This window comes from Macrobrachium nipponense, chromosome 30 (assembly GCF_015104395.2).
Source record: "Macrobrachium nipponense isolate FS-2020 chromosome 30, ASM1510439v2, whole genome shotgun sequence".
NCBI classification, from domain to species: domain Eukaryota; kingdom Metazoa; phylum Arthropoda; class Malacostraca; order Decapoda; family Palaemonidae; genus Macrobrachium; species Macrobrachium nipponense.
The window spans coordinates 49,656,458-49,673,957 of NC_087218.1; the positions used below are offsets into that span (position 1 = coordinate 49,656,458).

Below are 17,500 nucleotides of genomic sequence, written 5' to 3' on the forward strand. Positions count from 1 at the left end.
TGCTAATTAAGTTGGGTGGGGAGGGGGGGAGGGAGGGAGGGCGGGCGGGGGTGGGTGACGTATATTGGGTGTGCATTAAGTGAGCCTTGGAAATGCGCTTAATTAACCGGAGGATATTCGCGTGAAGCGGTCGCCAGTTTCTCTGTCATTGGTCGCCCCCCCCACCCCCCAATTTCTTACCAAATTTTAAAGCGTTCTGTTCATTCGATGGCTAATATTTATCTTCATGGATGAGTGGCGAGAGAATTTCACACACGCAAGTAACAGACACACACCACACATAATTATATATCTATTTATTATATATATATATATATATATATATATATATATATATATAGATATATATTTATATATATTCTAAATATATATACAATTTTATATATTAATTATAAATAAATTAATTATATATTAATGAATGTATGTATATATTATATACATATATATATATATATATATATATATATGTATATATAGATATATATATATATATATATATATATATACATAAACCTTATACTTATGTATATCTTTGGTATAGTACTCGAATTGTGGGTACGGTACAGTTGGACACAGGTTTGCCTGGTACACCGTCTTGAGAGACTTCGAAAAATTACATGGTATCAATGTTTACTGAGGAGATGGGGGGAGAACTCCTCTCTCTGCTAGCAAAAGTTCCACCAATAACTTCTAGAGTTCGTTGGTGGGTCGGACTTATTAGGTATAGTGGGAGAAAGACACACACACACACGGGGTAAAAAAAAAAAAAAAAAAAAAAAAAAAAAAAAAAAAAAAAGATCTGAGCAGTTTTATATCGTTGTAATGAAGATTGTTGTCCTCACTTGTAATATAAGTTTGTTTATTAGGTTTCATTTAACTTTCGGCCAAGACGTTATCTTACCACATTGTCTGTATATCGGTCATATTCATTACACAATACTTAAAATGTATCAACATTTTAAAGTTATATTTGGTATTGCCGAAAATCACGATTGGATCTCTCTACAGTCAGTTTCCTTAAAAAACAGAATAAAAACTTTATTCCTGTATACTTTCATCAAAATCGAAGGTGTGGCAAAAATTATCACCACCAATCCTTTGCCACACAGGATTAGCTGGTTTGACATTTCTGACAACCTCCTAGGCCACCCTTAAACCCCGCCCTCCTCCCCCGCACAGTTCATCAAAGTGAAGAACAAGCAGTGGCAAACGGCCCAGCAAGGCCTCTAATAAGGCACTAAGTAGTACAGAAACAATATCGATACATAAGCTATGAAGGCGCGCAAATTTAAAATCTTAAGAACGTCACATGACGTAAACACATATGTGGGGGGACGACTTCTGCAAAACACGTCCATACTGACGAGGTTGACCTTTTAAGGGTTAACTGTTTTTGTTTTTCTAAAATTATGTATGCACTGATATATTATAGACTATATATTTTCGTTGACCTCAGGCGATAAGGTGAAGTCATTTTGGGCTTTCCTTATAGTGGCTGACGCAAAGGAGTATCATCTGAACTGACAGTTTTCCTTTTAAAATATCTACAGAGCATATACCGTTATACTCAGTACGACAACGACGGCCAAAAAATATGCCACATTTTTACTCTTGTTCATTAATAACTTAGATTTTAACCAAAGATACTACATTGAAAATATCGTAGGATATAAAGCATAACATTTCAAATAATGGAAACTATTTTAATAGACTCCAAGAAGCTAATAGCGAAAATAACTGGCGAAAGTATCACTATCATATCTGTATCGGCCGCACCACAGAGAACAAGTATACAGGTAGGGCATTTGTGTTACCGACCTCACTGTATGAAAACAGTGCTCGGCGAGTCATTCAGTTCTATAATTCAATGCTGTTAACAAGAAACGTGATTAGGAAGACACAATAAAAACAATGTGGGCCAGAGTAAGTAGGAAAGTTTTACTGCAATACTCTCAATATTGTAAATGGGAGGCATTATGCCATTTTTTTTTACAGATACTTCGAATATTATATCAAGAATATCATGGTTATAATAAAAAACTTGTTGTGAATTATGTTTATTAAAACATATAATGAAATAACTAGTGAGAAACAAATGAGACCAATTTTATGTCCTGTTACAAAAAATATAACCATTTATATTATACAATCTAATACCTTGACCATCCACCCTCTCTCTCAGTCACTTCCCTCAATCTGTCGGACATCGAATGAACAAGGTTGAAAATTTGCTGCGGTCTCTGTCTACAAATTTCCCACTGAGAGTTGATGTGAGCCATGGTTTGCTGTGTTGTTCTCTCATGTTACATTTTCCATGTGTTCACCATCTGGGCCCACACATGTTCAATCACGTTCATATCTGCTCCTTTGCTCGGCCATTCAAGAAGCAGGTTATCCTGTCTGGCAAACCACTCTTGAACAACGCGAGCAGTGTGAATGGGACTCCGGTCGTGCATGAACAGGATGGGGCCCTGATGGGAAGGGAAAATTCCTTTCTCGTAACGAAGGCAAGAAGGAGTTTTGCAGCAGCTCAACTTACTTAGCTGCTGTAAATCGTCCCCTCGATACAGAACACTCACCCATACCATCCAGACACACCCAGCCCCATACGTTGCAGGTGACATGGCCGGATCGAACCACCTCAACGATGTTACGAGATTCATATCTGAATGAGAGAAAAAAATGGGGGTGTATAATATAAATCATATATGCCTTTGGAGAATTTAAATTCTCAGTGTGAACAACACTGAAAGAATTCTGTTGTCTAATTATCTATTTAATTATATTTGAGGAAAGAGAGCAAATGCTGCCACGTCCCTTACCTAATATTTATCTCAGAAATAGCACTCTTATTTATGTTTACTCCCTTTATATATTTTGACAGTCCCACTTCCGTGGAACAAAATCTGAAGATTAATAATTAATATAAAGAAGTATGCAATTGATATTTGATGCAAGTAAAGATTTTGCTTATCATACCGAGTTCTATTTGTTCGCCAACACTGCAGCTTCCCATGCGATGTGGACGAGAAGCACTTCTCGTCAGTAAAGATGACCTGGCCTCAAAAGTCCAAATCCTTATCAGCATGACGTTTCTGCAAATCAAGCCTTCCCGCCTTATGTCGCTCCATCAGAGCTCCTTCGTTCGATGGTATTCTGTGATGAATCCTAGCAGTGTGAAGTCTGCGTCGTACTGTCATCGAGACACTTCTAATCCAAGGTTATTCACGAATGGCCTCGGCGTTGGTTAGGTTGCTCTCGAGCCGCCCTGTAATGGCGTGTTCCGTGGACCCCCTGCCTAGCTAAGAGACCATATTATCTTAAATGTTTAACTTATAATTTATATAAACATCGCAATCAATTCTAGATTCTTCAAATTTTGTACTGGATGGATGATCATAATTAGTAAACATGGCAGTATACTTTTGGTTTCAAAGCTATCAAATAGAACGTGATTACATATTTCCATAATATTCTCAATTCGTTGTTAGTTATTAAAACTAAAAGTAAATCATTCCTGAGCCATCACTGAATGACATTTAATATATAAACTATATCTACCATAAGACGCACATGACTGTGACAGGGTGGGCACAAATAAAATGCTCTTATAGGCTTAATTTTACCGAGACAACTCAATCGACTATCTAACTTTGTTCATGGTTGAGGTCGGCAAGGGCCAACCACCCACCGGTGTGGAATTATGGAGGTGGACCTGAAATATTACTGTGCTGTTGGAATGGCTGTGGATATCTGTAGTCTAACCAAATTATAAGAGCGAGACGAAATACATTTGAACAGAAAGAAACTTTCACATTAAATAAGCAAGATTAAATAACCATGAACATGTAAACATATCCACCAATCATTCAGCATAAACAACTTACGCAAGTCGTTCAAGTTCCCACTCTCCTCCCACCTTCTACTGTACCGTGGTGGGGACACACCAATATCACGTGGAATGGCTCGCATCGAGAAGCTATTGTCGCATAAAGTGACAATTCGTCCTCGCAGCGCCAGATTTGTGTTCCCGGAACCCGTAGCGGGCCTCGCCCACCCGTCAAGGCCTGCCCACCCATCCCGGGACGCCTGGCGGGCCTCGCCCACCTGTCCCGGGACGCCTAGTGGGCCTCGCCCGCCTGTCCCGATCCCCACGCCTGGCAGCCTGGTGGGCCTCGCCCGCCCTGTCCCAGACGCCTGGCGGGGCCTCGCCCGCCCACCCCCCGTCCCGGGAACGCCTGGCGGGGCCTCGCCCGCCCTCCCGGGACGCTGGCGGGCCTCGACGCGTGGCGGGCCTCGCCCCCCGTCCCGGGACACCTAGCGGGCCCTGCCGACCATCCCAGACACCCTGGGGGCCTCACCTGCCACTTCCTGTGACCCGTAGCGGGCCTTGCCCACCCGTCAAGGCCTGCCCACCCATCCCGGGACGCCTGGCGGGTGCCTCTGCCTGCCCGTCCCTGGGAGGCCTGGCGGGCCTCTGCCCGCCCATCCCCGGGAGGCTTTGGCGGGCCTCTGCCCCCCCGTCCCCGGGAGGCCTGGTGGGCCTCTGCCCGCCCGTCCCCGGGAGGCCTGGCGGGCCTCTGCCCGCCCGTCCCAGGACGCCTGGCAGGCCTCTGCCCGCCCGTCGGCGGGACGTCTGACCCGCCCCCCCCCGTCCCCGGGACGCCTGGCGGGCCTCTGCCCGCCCCCCGTCCCCGGGACGCCTGGCGGGCCACTGCCCGCCCGTCCCCGGGAGTGCCTGGCGGGCCACTGCCCGCCCGTCCCCGCCCCGGGACGCCTGGCGGGGCTCTGCCCGCCCGTCCCCGGGACGCCTGGCGGGGCTCTGCCCGCCCGTTCCCGGGACGCCTGGCGGGCCTCTGCCCGCCCGTCCCCGACGATGACGAATGGGCGGGCCACTGCCCGCCCACCGTCCCCGGTACGCCTGGCGGGCCACCGCCCGCCGTCCCGGTCCCCGGACGCCTGGCGGGGCTCTGCCCGCCCGTCCCCGGGACGCCTGGCGGGGCTCTGCCCGCCCGTCCCCGGGACGCCTGGCGGGCCTCTGCCCCGCCCGTCCCACCCAGGGACGCCTGGCGGGCCTCTGCCCCCGCCGGTCCCCGGGACGCCTGGCGGGCCGCTGCGCCCGTCCCCCGGGAAGCCTGGCGGGCCTCTGCCCGCCCGTCCCCAGGACGCCTGGCGGGCCTCTGCCCGCCCGTCCCCGGGGACGCCTGGCGGGCCTCTGCCCGCCGGTCCCCGGGACTCCTGGCGGGCCCTCTGCCCGCCAGTCCCCGGGACGCCTGGCGGGCGGAGGCCCGCTGGCCCCCGGGACGCCTGGCGGGTGCGCCGGCTCCCAGGACGCCTGGCGGGCGCAGGCGCCGTCCGGTCCCCGGGACGCCTGGCGGGCGCAGGCCCGCCGGTCCCCGGGACGCCTGGTGGGGGCAGGCCCGCCGGCCCCCGACGTGGCCTGGCGGTGGAGGCCCGCCGGTCCCCACGGGACGCCAGGCGGGCGGAGGCCCGCCGGCCCCCGGGACGCCTGGTGGCGGGCGGAAGCCCGCCGGACCCCGGGACGCATGGCGGGCGGAGGCCCGCCCGTCCCCGGGACGCCTGGCGGCGGAGGCCCCCGCCCTCCCCGTCCCCGGGACGCCTGGCGGGCGGAGGCCCGCCCGTCCCCGGGACGCCTGGCGGGCGAGGCCCGCCCGTCCCCGGGACGCCTGGCGGGCGGAGGCCCGCCGGTCCCCGGGACGCCTGGCGGGCGGAGGCCCGCCGGTCCCCGGGACGCCTGGCGGGGGTGGGGGGCAGGCCCGCCGGCCCCCGGGACGCCTGGCGGGCGGAGGCCCGCCGTGGTCCCCGGGACGCCTGGCGGCGGAGGCCCGCCGCCGCCCCGGGACGCCTGGCGGGCGGAGGCCCGCCGGTCCCCGGGACGCCTGGCGTGGGCGGAGGCCCGCCGGTTCCCCGGGACGCCTGGGCGGGCGCAGGCCCGCCGGTCCCCAGGATGCCTGCGGCGCAGGCCCGCACGTCCCCGGGACGCCTGGCGGGTCGTAGGCCCGCCGGTCCCCGGGCGGGACGCCTGGCGGGCGGAGGCCCGCCCGTCCCCGGGACGCCTGGCGGGCGGAGGCCCGCCGGTCCCCGGGACGCCTGGCGGGCGGAGGCCCGCCGGTCCCCGGGACGCCTGGCGGGCGGCAGGCCCGCCGGTCCCCGGGACGCCTGGCGGGCGCAGGCCCGCGCCGTCCCCGGGCCCGACGCCTGGCGGGCGGGAGGCCCGCCCGTCCCCGGGACGCCTGGCGGGCGGAGGCCCGCCGGTCCCCCGGGACGCCTGGCAGGCCTCGCCCGCCGTCCCTTAAGAGAGTAACACCTCTGTTTAACCTTAGAACCAGAATATGCCACTGAATCCTTTCAATTCTCCAGGGGCTTCTCTGAATCCTCTGCTTCTTATCCTGGCACTCCACAAATCTTCTCATGATACTCTGCTTCTTCTTCTGACGCTCCCTGAATCTTCTCTGATTCCTCTGCTTCTCCTGGCACTCCAACCATCTTCTCTCATCCTCTGCTTCTCCTGGCACTTCCACCAATCTTCTCTGAATCCGCTGCTTTTCCTTGCACTCCACCAATCTTCTCTGTATCTTCTGCTTCGAATCCTGGCACTCCACCAATCCCTACATTTACCTTTCCCTTTCAGGAATCAATAAAACTCTTACAAAAACATTTTATACTTATTTATACTTATTTCCCTCTAACTTTCATATCCTTCAACGATTAACAAAGCAAACTTATTACATATAAACATCAAACCTTACATATAAAATAAAGTATTGCAGTTCACTCCTAAAATCCATTGCAAACTAAAATCAATTCTAACATATGGATTTATGAAAGAAGTCCTTTAAATTCGAGTTAAACTCGAATTATTATGTAAATAAACAAAATTTGCTGCAAAAAAAATAATGTTGTAAATGAAAATCGCAGTTTGTAAATAAACTAAACTTTATTGATTAAAACGAAAAAAAAACTTTCCATACAACAAACATTCTCCTCAAATTTTTGACATCTGAGCCCTCTTCGCAAGGCCAGCTTAGACTTGGTCGCGCCATTCCTTGAACATGGACAGCTGCTCCTTCATTTTCCAGGAATCTGTAATTTCTCTGGTGGTTCTTGAGCTGACAAACCGATTTCTCCTTCGCTCCTAGCAGCTGTCGAACCTCATCTTCCAACTGGTCGTTCCGTTTGCCCTGGACACCGGTGTTCCTATCCAGTGACTTGAAGCGATGATTCCCTTCCTCTAGAAGGCACCTCAGCTCGTTTCTCTTCAGTTTCGCAACCTGAACTTCACAATGCAGTACACAACGTTTTCCTTCGTGAGATCTTCCACTTCCTTCTGCAGGAGCTGGAACCTGACCTCGGCGTCTTTCCTGTCGGATTAGCGCTTTTCGTTCCTGGACGAGCCTCGCCATCCGCGCCGCTTCTTCGGTCTATATCTGCACGTCCTTCTCCTTCTTCACTTGATCGTTCTCCTTCAGAAACAACGTCTCACCTTCGAATAAGTGGGCCCTTTCTTGCCAGGCCTGTTGTTGGTAACACCTCCTGAGTTATCTGGATCACACGAGTGCTTTCTTCCTTTCCGCCCGCCTTCTGAATGTCTTCAATGTCGTTCAAGCCTTGTAGTCAAAGCCTCTGTTGCAGCTGAAAAATGATCCTGGTCCAAGTTCATTTCTGCTGCTCTCTCTGGTACTGTGTGGTGTCTCGCAAGGCCGAAATTCTCTCGTTCAATTCCATTCCATTTGGCCTTTGCTTTCCTCCATCATCAGTATTAGGAGGAACCTCACCAGTGAATAGGCAGCCTATAAACAACATGACTATCCTTGCGTTAGACTTCTCTCCGTATTTCAGACAACATCTAGACAATAACGTCACACAACAGCTGCTGCCAAGGCAGGCCAAGTAAGGCCACATTTTCTTCAAAACTGGAGTACCCAATTCATATACTCTCCTCTATATCCCTCTCTTTTTCCTTGATTTTCAATATTTCACAAGAGATATTTCGATTTATCAAAATATAGCAAGAACCATTCTGAAAGATTTCCAATCATGCCTTGTTTCTAGGTGTTATAAATTTCTCTCTCTCTCTCTCTCTCTCTCTCTCTCTCTCTCTCTCCTCTCTCTCTCTCTCTCTCTTTTTTTTTTACGGGATCTTTTTGCAGTACGCATCTTTTTGTTGCTCTTATCGTCTTATCTATTAAAATATATTTAGGGATTTTCCTTTATTTATTTTACCTTTTTGTCTACAAGAAAAACAATACTAACTACAGGCGGGCAATTGGAACTGAGCAAAAAATGACCATTTTTCTAAGCTACGTTTTTATTGTTATTGGATTTAACCAAATAACTAAAAGATATCATTCTAAATGAATTAGCCAGAGACATCAAGAGAAATATATATTTATAATATAATAATCAACTACTCAACCATAATGATTTTCAAAAACTATAGGTAAGTTTTAAGATTTTAAATTTATATCATATGCATACAAAGAAAATAGGTAAAACGAAATTTAATTATACTAAATTTTGTCCTATATAAAAGTGAAAATCCGTATAAAGGAGTACAATTTTATTTGAGCATAACTTGATTCGTAAATTGAAATTCAATATAGAGAATAAAGCAGAAATCCTAACAGCCCCATTTCTATAGGCAACGCATTTGGTGTGAACGTATCCTTATCCAACACAAATGTAAATAATACTGTTTAATACGGACGATAATGACAGCAATTAAATACTATTTAAAAACAATTACAGAGTCATAATGAAAACGACATGACATGTAAGGTTAAGAATCTGTATTGTAGAAGCGTGCTTGATAAAGATATCTGCGTAAAACACGTTCCAGGAAATCAAATACATAACCCACACTTCTGTTACATAATATAAACTGTAGATTCCATACCTGATCGTCTGTGTGAGGTCACAGATGCAGATGGAGGTTGGACATCCTACTCATTGTATATTATCATAAAAATAATAACGATAAAATATTGACACTAGCTCACGTGTTTTTAGTTATGTTCCTTTTACTTGATTACCAGTTAATGCTAATGTTTTGGAAGATCATGCATATTTCATAGGTTTAAAGTGAAAAGTAATATTCATAGTTATCTCAAAATTAAATGAAAAAAGTGATATTGGTTCAAACTTTATCTGCCAGATTGTCGGAAAAATGTGATGGTTTTTTAGTTTAACATTTAGTCAAACTGAAATAAGCCTTAAATTTTGAACATAGAAGGCTTTGTAAATATCACTACTTTTGATTTTGTTATTTTGAAATAAGGGAATTACAAAACGTGCTTCATTCCAGAAAAGAAGGAAAACAGATTAGGTAATAAGTTGAGACAGAATAAGAGCACAGCAGTTAAGAAACTAAGGCTAGATTATTAAAAGGGGTCCAAAAGGTAGAAGAAATAAGCCCTGATAGAATTAGTGGAGCTAAAGCTGCAGCCTACGAATGGCCATATACTAGGCAACTTAACTCTCCAATGCAAAGGTAGAAGCTAGTGGCTCCTAACCTCCCTCCCTAAGACAGGAAATGGTCAGGAACGGCAAGGACTATGCAGTTGACTTTACAGGAGAGAAAAGTTACATTCCTACAAAAACATATTAACTCTTTTACACGTTAGAATTGGCTATAACTACATCGGCACTAGAAAACTACTTTGCTTCTTGAAACACAGGAATTGAGTTAAGTTTATTTTCTATTACAATGCATCGGTTGAAAACAAGGATGAAATATCCTCTAAGTACTTATAAAGAAATGGTATAGGTGACTCGTATTTTGCAACTGACCTGGTGCTAGGAAGAAATAAGAACACGAGGCTTCTTCACACCATAATCTAGAAAAGAACTTAATAAGTTATCTCTCTCTCTTTCTCTCTACTCATCTTTGTCTTGTTATATTCTGTGGTTCTGTCTTTCTCTTTTCCACCAAATATGAACCTGTTATATTGGTGAAAGTATCCTAATATTTCATGTTGTTTTTTAATTACTAAAATTTAGTAAATACAAAATTATATATAGCCCAAATTTTTTTTTTTTTTTGTGTTATTGCCCACATCGCCCGCTTTCTCTATGGAGGTTGGCCCAATCATAAATTTTGTATAAGTATATAGACATGTATCTGTGTGTATGGTTGCTACCTCAATAAAGTAAGTGAACTGAAAATTTGCTAATTCGCTGATATAGATGTGATATATATATATATATATATATATATATATATAAATATATATATTATATCTATATATATATTATATATATATATATATATATATATATATATATATATATAGAGGTGGCTTGCTGCTTACAGAACACCACCGTTAACACTTGGTGAAAGTTTTTGTATCGATCTCGTGGACAGTCATGTCAGTATAGATTTAATAATCTATAGGAAATGCCATTTCATAAATACTGAGTTCCTAAGCACTTTTAGTCTCATATTTATTTCGCATATTTCCTTAAATGCACATTTTACACTCAAACCCAGTATCGTCAACAACAATTTGTTTACGACCATCTCTTAATTAACGTTAATAGATTAAGGATACTTTACTCTATGCTCAAGAAACTATCTGCTGCCCACTCCTCCTTCCTTGTCCTGACGGCGCAACATCTATTGGATGCTCCGTTAGTTACTTACTCAACTGCTCCGGGGTTTCATAGTCGCGGATTCGTGTTCACTCTGGATCAGCGGAGGGAACGAACTATTGTGCGTGACAGTACAGTTGGACACAGGTTTACCTGGTACACCGTCTTGAGAGACTTCCCTCACCTCTCCTCCCCCTCCCTTCTCTCTCTCTCTCTCTGAATGTTACTAGTTTAAGTATATTTTGCACGATTTTTTTTTGTATCTATCTATCTATCTAATCTAATAATAATAATTTAAAATGTATATATATATAACGATTCACGCTGTTGTTACCTGCCAGCAAGGCTGGCATTACGGTACGGTACGGTACGTTGATATTTATAGCCTATGTGTACGGTACGGAATTACGCAACGACAATTTTACCGAAGTACGGTACGGTACAGTTTAGGTACGGAAAAAATGTGCAAATTCCGTACCGTACTACCTTACCTTAGGCAATGGATATATTACTTTTGGTCTACGTTGAAAACAAGGGAACAATATAAATTAATTATTAATAATCATAACCAGTAATATAGCATTTTTTAACTGTTATTATTAGCAGCAGCAGCAGTAGTAGTAGCTATTACTAATTTTGTCTTAAGATCAAAAAATTTTTTCTTTCTTTAGTGACTATTGACTTGGGTTATGAGTAAATGATTATAATTATTGGAGTAAGAGATATCTGCATGTATGGTGGAGTAGTAGAACGATAGACACTGTGATTGATGGTAAATCTACTGTTATACTTGTGTTTAGTTACCTCCTTCGCAAGCTTCATTTGGACTCAGGGCATCAGCCATATGCTTGCATTACGAAGGTGAAGAAGAGATGGCCGCCTAGGAACATAGCTGTCGGCATGGTAGCAGAAATCCGTTTGTCACGCAACTTTTTAACTTTTTTTTTTTTTTTTTTTTTTTTTTTTTGTTTTTTTTTTTTGCAGAGAGAGCCGCCAATTGCCTACAGATTGGTTTGAATAGGTAACTGGTTATAGTTACTCTATGTGTTACAAATAAAAATTGAGCATTTTTACCGACATCCATAGAGTTAAAGCCTTGATTATACCGAAAAATTACAGCAAAATCTCGTACTGATACCAGTCTTCATTACAGTGTTATTGACCAAAAACGTGACTGCACTGTCTGTGAAACCCACAGTAAGAGAGCTTTACCAATTACAAATAAACTTTACCTTTTATTCAGGCTTGGTGTAATTGTCATTTATCTGATATGTTTTAATTACACGTTTGAAGTTACTGTAATTCCATTTGTTTTTTATTTATAATTATGGTAATTGTAATTGTAATTGTAACTGAAAACTTTATTTGAGATTGTTATCCTAGAGCCGCCCTCTTACTTTTCGAGACTCATCTTGACCAAATGCAATGGATAGATGTTTTGAGTCGCTTCCCAATTCATTTATTATATTATTAAGGAGAATCTTGACAAGCCAGCTACCAATTCTAAAAAATTTTTTTTATTCCACTTTATTTCCTTTTTTTGTGCAAAAAATTTTGTGAAATTTTTTTTCCAGTATTTGAGTTTTGTATTTCAGTATCATTTTCTTATATCAGCATAATAATTTTCACCACAATAAACATACTAAAAATTTACTTAGGCAAATCATAGGATGCTAACGATAATTTCTACAGGTCTAAAATATTTTAGATGTTTTGTTTTGTATTTGTACTAGGTATCATAAGTTACAAATTACAATTGTTGCAGAAATTGACTGTAAAAGGAAACCAAACTCAAGTATAAAGTCTTTGCAACTATCTGCATTTCTTAAAATTAAATAGGTGTGCGAAATGTAATTGAGTAATACGTTTTATATATGTATTTGTAGCTGTGATTACAATTTTGAAATATTAAAATTGTATTGTATTTGATATTGTTCCCCATATTGTAATTGAAGTTGTAACTGTAATTCGATAACAAGTCAGGTAATTATGATTCTAATTATTGTAATAGACATAAACAAAGCAAACGTAATTAATCTCCTAACCTGCTTAATGCTTATATTACATAAGATATGCGACAGTAGCTACTTCATACGAAATGGATGAGCATAAAAATAACGGGAACAAAAAGGATTTTTTTTTTTTTTTTATGTATACATGGGAGAAAACTGATTAGAAATTCGGTGATTTTTCCCACTGCACTTCGGCTTCTCTCGGGGCACCTGTGAATTGTTCAATATTTAATAAATCGACTTTATCTTTCTCGGGATCTATGGGATTCATGTCTGCACCCTTATTTGGCCAGTCAACCAATTCAATATCCTCTCGATCTAGAAACCATTCCTGGACTATTCTGGCCGTATGGATGGGGCAGCCGTCATGAATGAAAATGACAGGAACTAGTGGAAAGGGGATAATTCCGCTGGTGAAGTGAAGGGAGAAGAAATCCTGAAGAATTTTAACGTATTTTCCACTGGGGAAACCCTTCAGTCTTGTGATATCACATATACCATGTAAGGAAATCTAGGCCCACACATTTACGGTTACAAGCCACTCCTGGCAACTTCGTAATGTTTCCTCGGTGGTATCTGAAGGAAACAATCTGAATTTTTTACAATTTACGCGTTGCTTTCCGTAACTGGGAAAATAATGATATATCGTTTGGGGAAATGTGATGCTAAGTAACAACCACTGCATTAAAGATAATGTTTATTCATCTATGATGATTAATACTTATTACAAGTTTGCCTCCTCCAACCTCTTATACACTAAAACAGCCCGAAAGCAGATTAATGGAATTCACGTTAAGAGAGGCAACACCACCACCTTTAGTGTTTCAAACAGACATTAACAATTTATCATTATGAAGACATACAGAATTTTAACGTTATCAATGACAGTAATGACCTGAGATGTTCAATGCCAGTAACAGCCAATCAATCACTCAGTCCCAGTAATCGTGTGATTTAATATATCACTTTGTTCAGTGATAACGATATCACTGCTACAGCACCCCTATTACACGCTAACAAGTTTGTCACCCAATCATGGCTAGACTGAGGTGTTGTATAAATTTTGATAGGTTATCTGTCCTCTGCTAGTAGTATTCGTTATAGTCTCCAAATGAACAGCAACATATGGTTCTCCGGGCGCAGATCGTCGCTCTACGAGAAAGTGGGCTTTCAATACGTGCTGTTGCACAGCGTCTTGATGTCTCCCCTACAACAGTAAATAAATGGAAAAGGAGGCATGCTTAGACTTTGGATAGCATTAATTTATTTCATTTATTTATTAATTTTTTAAACAATAAACCTTACAAACCCGTAAAATCATGAAACCTAAATTATAGTTGCCTTGGTCCTGTTGAACTCTAATAGTGATTCTTTCTCTTTACTTCCCAGAATACCAAATAGCGTTCCCATAAGTAAACGAGGCTATAATTAATCTTGATTATCTAGGTATCTGCATGTTATTACGTATTTCAGTTCGAAGACCTCCACCACGAAAGACAACCCGTTTAGGATAACGACGACTTCGACGAGCAGCATAAGAAGATGCTTTTACCAATACTATTGCTATTCGTGAACGTCTGGCATTAAATGTTTCGGCTATGACGGTGCGAAGACGTCTGGATGAGGCAGGATTACCTCATAGAATTCCTGCCAAGAAGGAATTTCTCGCCGAACGGCATCGTGCTGATAGGCTTGCCTTTGTTCAACAGTTTGTGGGGGAGGATATGGAATTTTGGTCTCGAGTTGTATGCAGTGACGAAAGTCTTTTACTAGCAGAAGTCACGGCAGGATACATAACCGAAGACCGAGTAATATAAGGTGAGTTTTCTATAATCATTAATAACAGTCAGACTATAATATTATAAGCAAGGTAATATTATAATCAAAAGATAATAATAATTTTGTCAATAACCATGTATTTTCCGCTAATCAAATTATATTGCCACGAGAAGTGTGAAAATAAAAATTCTTCATGTAAAACCAAACCCCCCATTAGTTCTACTATGGCCAGCTTTCAGGCATTAATCAAATGCATTATTATGTATGATAATCACGTAGGCAAATTTATAATATAGAGTACAGCCTGTTTACTGAATTAAAGAAGTATCATCATAACGACTGTTGCAGATTAAAGTTAATGCTATATAAGTATTAATCCTTGCAGATTAATAAACATTCTTAACTTATTCCAAGGGTTGTTACTTAGCATTTTATTTCCCAAAACGATATAGCATTATTTTCCCTATTACGAAAAGCAAAGCGTAAATTGTTAAAAATTAGATTTTTTCCCTTCAGATACTACAGAGGAAATTTACGAGGTGACCAGGAATGGGCACGTCACAGTAAACGTTTGGGGCTGGATCTTCTTACATTATATGGATGATATCATCAGGATTGAGTGGAGGTTCACTGGTGAAAAATACATTGAAATTCTTCGGGATTTCTAACTTCTTTCACATCAACAGCGGAATTATTCCTCCCCACCTGCTCCTGTCATTTTCATTCACGACCGCTGCCCCATTCATACGGCCAGAATAGTCCAGGAATGGTTTCAAGGTCGAGAGGATCTGCAGTTGCTTGACTGGCCAAGTAAGGATACAGATGAACCTCACTGAGAATATTTAGGCTAATTTGGTAAAATGTTGGGAGCCTGAGAGGGAGATGAGACCAGATCAACTTATGAACCTCTGGGACACAATGGAAACTCTTCCACAACCGACCACAGATCGTCAGAAACCATGAATCTTCTATGCCTAACAGATTGTAAGAGGTGATGTAGAAGGAAGGTGGCTGGGCTTCTCATTAATATTGAAAATAAATGTAAAAATTGAGTGTGTATATTTGGATTACCCCATGGCTTCCGCTGAACTTCCATGTCGTATGATGTAAAAAAAATCGTAAACAGACCTATGCATATCGTTTAGCTCCAGGTCATGATTATTATAATTTATTTATTAGAAAGGTGAATTTGATATCTTAAAGGAGTTCAAAATCTAAAGGGAATTTCGCTATCCTGATTGTTCTCAAATTATATAAAAATAAAAAGAGAACCCTAGGACAATATCATCAACTACATTTCTCCAAATAGCTCTTTCCACAATGGACAGGTAAATGACTGAAGGGGCTGTTTAACAGTAGAGACGTCTGTCTCTTATCCTCACACGAATGATAATAAGAGCGAAAGGAATTTCTGTCCGTATGACATTAAAACATGTATCACAATTAATATATTAGAAATATAAGCCAAGTAGATGTGTTTATCCATATCAGTAATAATTATTGTAATGAAGGGCGTGTAGGGAATAAACCTCTACAGTATATTCAAGAGGGAATACAAACCCAACCATGAATACATGAAACCTCTGACATCAACAATTGTTTATCATTGGCAAACGAATTAAGTTTAACCATATGGGAATGGTTCAAAAGTTTGCACCAAGTTTGGGAGTCCTTCTTCAATTTTCCATTACACGTTGTGGAATTTTCTCTGTCCTTAGTAGTTTCATTTTGATTCCTCAGCTCTCCTCTCTCTCTCTCGTCTCTCTCTCAATCTCTCTCTCTCTCTCTCTCTCTCTCTCTCTCTCTTCTCTCTCTCTCTTTTCATTCTATATGTATTTACAAGAGAGTGAGTTAACCCAACCTCCATTCTTCTTGTAAATGTTGTTGTATTCAGAAAATCTACAGTATTATAATAATGAATAAAGAATAAACACTAAAAACAGGCAGGCATTAAAAGATAAACAAGAAAATATTTCAAGTGGAGCTTCGTTAGCCATACACTCTATCCACGAGCATATCTACTTCGTCCACTCATCGGGTCGCAACAGCCCACCTTACCCCTAGTCCCCCACCCATTTTCAGTTGTAGCAAAGCCAGGCTGAGGACATCGTACAGCAAGCAAGAACTTGTCATTTGAATTACATTTTAGAATTCCAAAACCTGTAAGACGGCTTAACAACAAGAACTCAATCCCCGACACACTCCCCCCGGCCCCCGAAAAAATATATATGCATATATTAGTTTAGTCAAGATTAGAGGGTGTTAATGACATATCAAAACTGCATACTTTGCGCAGTGGTATTTCTAGATGACATGTCACTTTCAAGTAGCTAATATGAGAGAGAGAGAGAGAGAGAGAGAGAGAGAGAGAGAGAGAGAGAGAGAGGGCTAAGGCGTCGGACACTTTCAACTCGTTCACTTAGTGTTTGGGTATGTTCAATGCTTCCTATTATATTATTGGTAGGAAACGCACTGCAACCGAAACTATAAACTTGGCTTTCATGATAAGGTTAAAATATCCTGCTATGATGTTCGTGATTCTCTCCAATACCAATGTACTCTAAAATTTTGATCATTTTAAGTATTGCGTAATGAATATGACCGATGCATAATAACAGACACGGTGGTAAGATAACGCCTTAGACGAAAGTTAAATGGAATCTTAATAAACAAACTTATATTAAAAGTGAGACAGTAATCTTAGTTACAGCGATATAACCTGCTCAGATTACTTTTTTTTTTTTACTCCGTGTGTGTGGTGTGTGTGGGTTTCTCCAACCATACCTAATGACTCCTCCCACTGAAAGAATTCCAGAGCTTATTGGTGGCAACTCTTGCTAAGAGAGGAAGAGTCCTCCCCCCCATCCCCTCCCCTCAGTAAACACTGTTACCATATAATTTTTCGAAGTCCCTCAAGAAGGTGTACCAGGGAAACCTGTGTCCAACTGTACGTGCATGCGTGCGCAAAAGTCTGACGCAATCACGGTAAACAGGCGAAAAGTGACACAAAAAAAGGAAAAACAGTTCAACGCCCAAACAGTTTTGGGAGAGAGCCCGAGCCAACAAAGTTCTTGCAAAAAAAAAAAAAAAAAAAAAAA

At 42.7% G+C, this 17,500-nt stretch overlaps 1 protein-coding gene across 1 annotated transcript in view; it reads left to right on the forward strand.

Annotated features, from left to right (window-relative positions):
* The first annotated feature begins 1,691 nt into the window (after window positions 1-1,691).
* LOC135202141 (basic proline-rich protein-like) overlaps window positions 1,692-17,500 on the forward strand; it is a 94,002-nt gene continuing 78,193 nt past the window's right edge. Inside the window, exons 1-5 of the mRNA XM_064231392.1 lie at window positions 1,692-1,796; window positions 3,009-3,220; window positions 3,874-4,289; window positions 4,385-5,014; window positions 5,061-5,661. Coding sequence (XP_064087462.1) covers window positions 1,692-1,796; window positions 3,009-3,220; window positions 3,874-4,289; window positions 4,385-5,014; window positions 5,061-5,661 — 1,964 coding nt within the window. The remainder of the gene's footprint in view (window positions 1,797-3,008; window positions 3,221-3,873; window positions 4,290-4,384; window positions 5,015-5,060; window positions 5,662-17,500) is intronic.